The sequence below is a fragment of the Tupaia chinensis genome, unplaced genomic scaffold (assembly GCF_000334495.1).
Source record: "Tupaia chinensis unplaced genomic scaffold, TupChi_1.0 Scaffold000116_1, whole genome shotgun sequence".
Lineage (NCBI taxonomy): Eukaryota > Metazoa > Chordata > Mammalia > Scandentia > Tupaiidae > Tupaia > Tupaia belangeri.
This window is the reverse complement of record NW_006159580.1, coordinates 2,625,247-2,629,365: the sequence shown is the minus strand read 5'-3', so window position 1 is coordinate 2,629,365 and position 4,119 is coordinate 2,625,247. Positions and strand designations below refer to the sequence as shown.

The 4,119-nt window shown below is 65.3% G+C and overlaps 1 protein-coding gene across 1 annotated transcript in view; it reads left to right on the top strand.

Moving 5' to 3' along the window:
• The window catches only part of ITPR3 (inositol 1,4,5-trisphosphate receptor type 3), a 110,898-nt gene that overhangs the window by 99,518 nt on the left and 7,261 nt on the right, over window positions 1-4,119 (top strand). The window contains exons 41-51 of the mRNA XM_014586175.2: window positions 234-408; window positions 482-666; window positions 830-1,030; window positions 1,132-1,242; window positions 1,658-1,753; window positions 1,927-2,021; window positions 2,054-2,147; window positions 2,715-2,825; window positions 2,913-3,105; window positions 3,259-3,384; window positions 3,819-3,991. Of these exons, the coding sequence (XP_014441661.1) occupies window positions 234-408; window positions 482-666; window positions 830-1,030; window positions 1,132-1,242; window positions 1,658-1,753; window positions 1,927-2,021; window positions 2,054-2,147; window positions 2,715-2,825; window positions 2,913-3,105; window positions 3,259-3,384; window positions 3,819-3,991 (1,560 nt within the window). The remainder of the gene's footprint in view (window positions 1-233; window positions 409-481; window positions 667-829; window positions 1,031-1,131; window positions 1,243-1,657; window positions 1,754-1,926; window positions 2,022-2,053; window positions 2,148-2,714; window positions 2,826-2,912; window positions 3,106-3,258; window positions 3,385-3,818; window positions 3,992-4,119) is intronic.

The following is a 4,119-nucleotide window of genomic DNA, read 5'->3' as shown; positions in this document are numbered from 1 at the left end:
GAGAGAGCCCTCTGGCTGCAGTGGGTGCAGATGCAGGGGCTGGCGGCAGGCTAGTGCAGGCCCCCAGCAGTGCAGTCACAGCGCCGAGCCCCTCGGGCCCTTCTCCCTGGCCCCTTCCCCACCCTGGCCGTAGCCACAGACACAGCGATGTCTGGGGGTGCCAGGAGGAGCCCTCAGGGCTTCCCAGAGCCAGCCCAGAGCTGAGGCTGTTCCCCACCCACTGTCCACGCCAGAAATCCTTCTACAACCTGATGATGAGCGACAAGAAGTCGGAGCGCTTCTTCAAGGTGCTGCACGACCGCATGAAGCGGGCCCAGCAGGAGACCAAGTCCACGGTGGCCGTCAACATGAACGACCTGGGCAGCCAGCCCCGGGAGGACCGCGAGCCGGTGGACCCCACCACCAAAGGTTGGGGATGCGGGGCAGGGGACACAGGGCTGGCCACTGCCAGCAGCCCCATCTCACCAGGCCTTGCCCACAGGCCGCGTGGCCTCCTTCTCAATGCCCGGAGCCTCATCCCGCTACTCGCTGGGCCCCAGCCCGCGCCGGGGGCACGAGGTGAGCGAGCGTGTGCAGAGCAACGAGATGGGCACGTCTGTGCTCATCATGCAGCCCATCCTGCGCTTCCTGCAGCTGCTGTGCGAGAACCACAACCGGGACCTGCAGGTGAGCCGCGCACACCTGCCCTCGCCCCGTATCCGGCCAGCACGCCGGCACCCCTCCCCTGCACGTGGGCCTGCCCGCCAGCTGGCCTGGGCTCCTGCACCGTGGCTGGTGGCCCCGCTCCCTGCGGGAGCCGTGCCACATGCACCCCTCCTGTGCTCCACAGAACTTCCTGCGCTGTCAGAACAACAAGACCAACTACAACCTGGTGTGCGAGACGCTGCAGTTCCTGGACATCATGTGCGGCAGCACCACTGGGGGCCTGGGGCTGCTGGGGCTCTACATCAATGAGGACAACGTGGGCCTGGTCATGCAGACCCTGGAGACCCTCACCGAGTACTGCCAGGGCCCCTGCCACGAGAACCAGGTGAGCGGGGCCTGTGGGCGGGGCTGGCAGAGGGGCCGAGGCCTCTGGAGCGACCCCCAGTGCTGAGGGGCCTGGGCCCTGTGTCTCCCCACCCCCGCCAGACCTGCATCGTGACCCACGAGTCCAACGGCATAGACATCATCACAGCCCTGATCCTCAATGACATCAGCCCCCTGTGCAAGTACCGCATGGACCTGGTGCTGCAGCTCAAGGTGGGCCGGGCATGGCCTGGGAGCGTGCATGCTGTGCGTGTGACACGCGTGTCCGTGGGTATGAGACATCTCTGTGGAATGCGCAGTGGTGCGGGTACTGTATGATGATACCGTGTGAGATGTGGGCACTACGTATGCACAAGCATGTGATGTGAGCACGTTTGTATGTATGCTGCACACGTGATCGAGAAGCCAGGGTGTTCTGGGTTTGTCCGGAAGTCTGGTGTCTGCCACCTGGGGGTAGTGTTTGCCACAGGGTGGGGTGAAGGCCAGCCTGTGGGTGGCCCACATCTAGCAAGCTTGTGGGTGTGGGGGGGTGGGGGGGTGCAGGTAGGAAGCTCACAGCCATCCTGGAGCTGTTGTGTGTGGTGGGGGTCTTCACACTGGCCTGCTGGCCTGTGGGCTCTCCACCCAGGACAATGCCTCCAAGCTGCTGCTCGCCCTGATGGAGAGCCGGCATGACAGCGAAAACGCCGAACGCATCCTCATCAGCCTGCGGCCCCAGGAGCTGGTGAGCAGGCTGGTGGGCGACGGAGTCTGGGCTGGTCGGCTGGCGGGCTGGCGGGATGTGGAGGCGGCCTCACAGCTCTGGCTGGGGAGCAGGCAAGGCAGGCGGGTCTGGACCAAGGTGTCGGGATGTGGAGGCTGCCCAGGAGAGGGCATTCGAGCAGGTGTCCCCGCCAGGTGGATGTCATCAAGAAGGCCTACCAGCAGGAGGAGGAGCGTGAGAACTCAGAGGTGAGCCCACGCGAAGTGGGCCACAACATCTACATCTTGGCGCCCCGCCCCCACACCCCGTGACTGCGCTCCTCTCTCAGCTCTCCAGACACAACAAGCAGCTGCAGCACCTGCTGAAGCCGGTGAAGCGCATCCAAGAGGAGGAGGCTGAGGGCATCTCCTCCATGGTGGGCACCCACAACCTAGGCGGGGTGGGGGCGGAGCTTAGACCTTGGGGCATGGCTGGACCAGAGATTGGATGAGCTCACAAGTGGGAAGGGCTTGGACTGGGAGCGGAGGGCGGGGCTATGGTGTGGGGGCGGGCCCGGGGGCGGAGCCCCGCTGGCCTGGGGGTGGGTAGGGGCGTGGCCTGGATGGGGTCTTGGTTCAGAGCGCCAGGCTAGAACTTGGGCGTGAGGTTCAGGGCGGTGGAGTGGGACTTAGGAAGCAAGGCGCAGTGGGTCTGGCCGGTCTGCGGGGCGCTGTCCTGAAATAGTCCGAGGAAACCGTGGTGTGTGTTGCGAGTCCTCAGAATGTGGCTCAGGTGGACCCCAGCATGACCGAGGAGGGCTTGGATTCTCTGGCATGGCTCTCTTGCTCTGTGCTTTTTGGCACCAGGCCCTGGTGCTGGGTCCGAGTAGGGCTGGACTTGGCCTGGGCTGCCTTAGGGAGGGGCACTCACTGCGGTTTAGGCTGGCAGGGTGGACACAGGGGGTCTGACTGTGGGGTGAGCTCTGGCCTTCCCCGCCCCCCAGCTCAGCCTCAACAACAAGCAGCTGTCCCAGATGCTCAAGTCCTCGGCCCCAGCGCAGGAGGAGGAGGAGGACCCCCTGGCCTACTACGAGAACCACACGTCCCAGATCGAGGTGCGACCCGAGGGCCAGGGGGCCGGGGTGGAGGCGGGAGCCAGGGGCTTGGCCCAGGTGTGACCGTGTGCCGCGGGCCGTGCCCAGATTGTGCGGCAGGACCGCAGCATGGAGCAGATCGTGTTCCCAGTGCCCGGCATCTGCCAGTTCCTGACGGAGGAGACCAAGCACAGGCTCTTCACCACCACCGAGCAGGACGAGCAGGGCAGCAAAGTGAGCGACTTCTTCGACCAGTCCTCCTTCCTGCACAACGAGATGGAGTGGCAGCGCAAGCTCCGCAGTGAGGACCCCGCGGGCGGGAGGGTCTGGAGCTTCTCTCTGACGCCCCCTGCTGGGGTGCCCCTCCTGAATGGGCCCAGAACTGGGAGGCCAGTGGGCCCCCTGCGAGGTGTTAACCACGCCCCCTTACCCCCTCACCGCCCCTCCCCTCCAGGCATGCCGCTCATCTACTGGTTCTCCCGCCGCATGACCCTGTGGGGCAGCATCTCCTTCAACCTGGCGGTGTTCATCAACATCATCATCGCCTTCTTCTACCCTTACGTGGAGGGCACGTCCACCGGTGAGAATGCAGGGCTGACCAGCGGTCCCGGGCCCACCGCCTCTCCCTGGGCTGGGGTGGACTTGGGACCAGCAGGCTCTGAAGGGACCAAGTGCTGAACACACAGTCCCACCCGGGCTGGCCTTGGGCTCTCACCCCATCGTGGGAGGGACAGGTGTGGTCCGAGAGGACAGAGGTTGACCTCACGGGAGAGGCACATGTGCACGTGCACACATACACACACACGTGCACCCTCACACATGCACGGAGGTACATGAGCTGGGGAGGCCGCCCTATGCCTACAGATGCAGGTGCCGTGGAGGAGGGCAAAGCCAGGTGCCAGAAACCCAACGGGGAAGGCGTCTGGGAAGGGGGTGCCTTCTCAGGGCCTCTCTGGCCTGTGCTGGGGCTCTGGGACTTGAGTGAGCCCTGCTCCCCCTGCTCCCCGGCCCCAGGCGTGCTGGGCTCCCCACTCATCTCGCTGCTGTTCTGGATCCTCATCTGCTTCTCCGTGGCGGCGCTGTTCACCAAGCGCTACAGCATCCGCCCCCTCATTGTGGCCCTCGTCCTGCGCTCCATCTACTACCTGGGCATCGGGCCCACACTCAACATCCTGGGCGCCCTCAACGTGAGTGCAGCGGCCCCCTCCCCAACGCCCTCGTACCCACCATGCACTCTGACCTAGTGCTGGCCTGGCTCTGTCCATCCCCTGCTCTCTGCTGGGTCCCAAGGTCGTTCTAGACCAGTGGTCGGGAC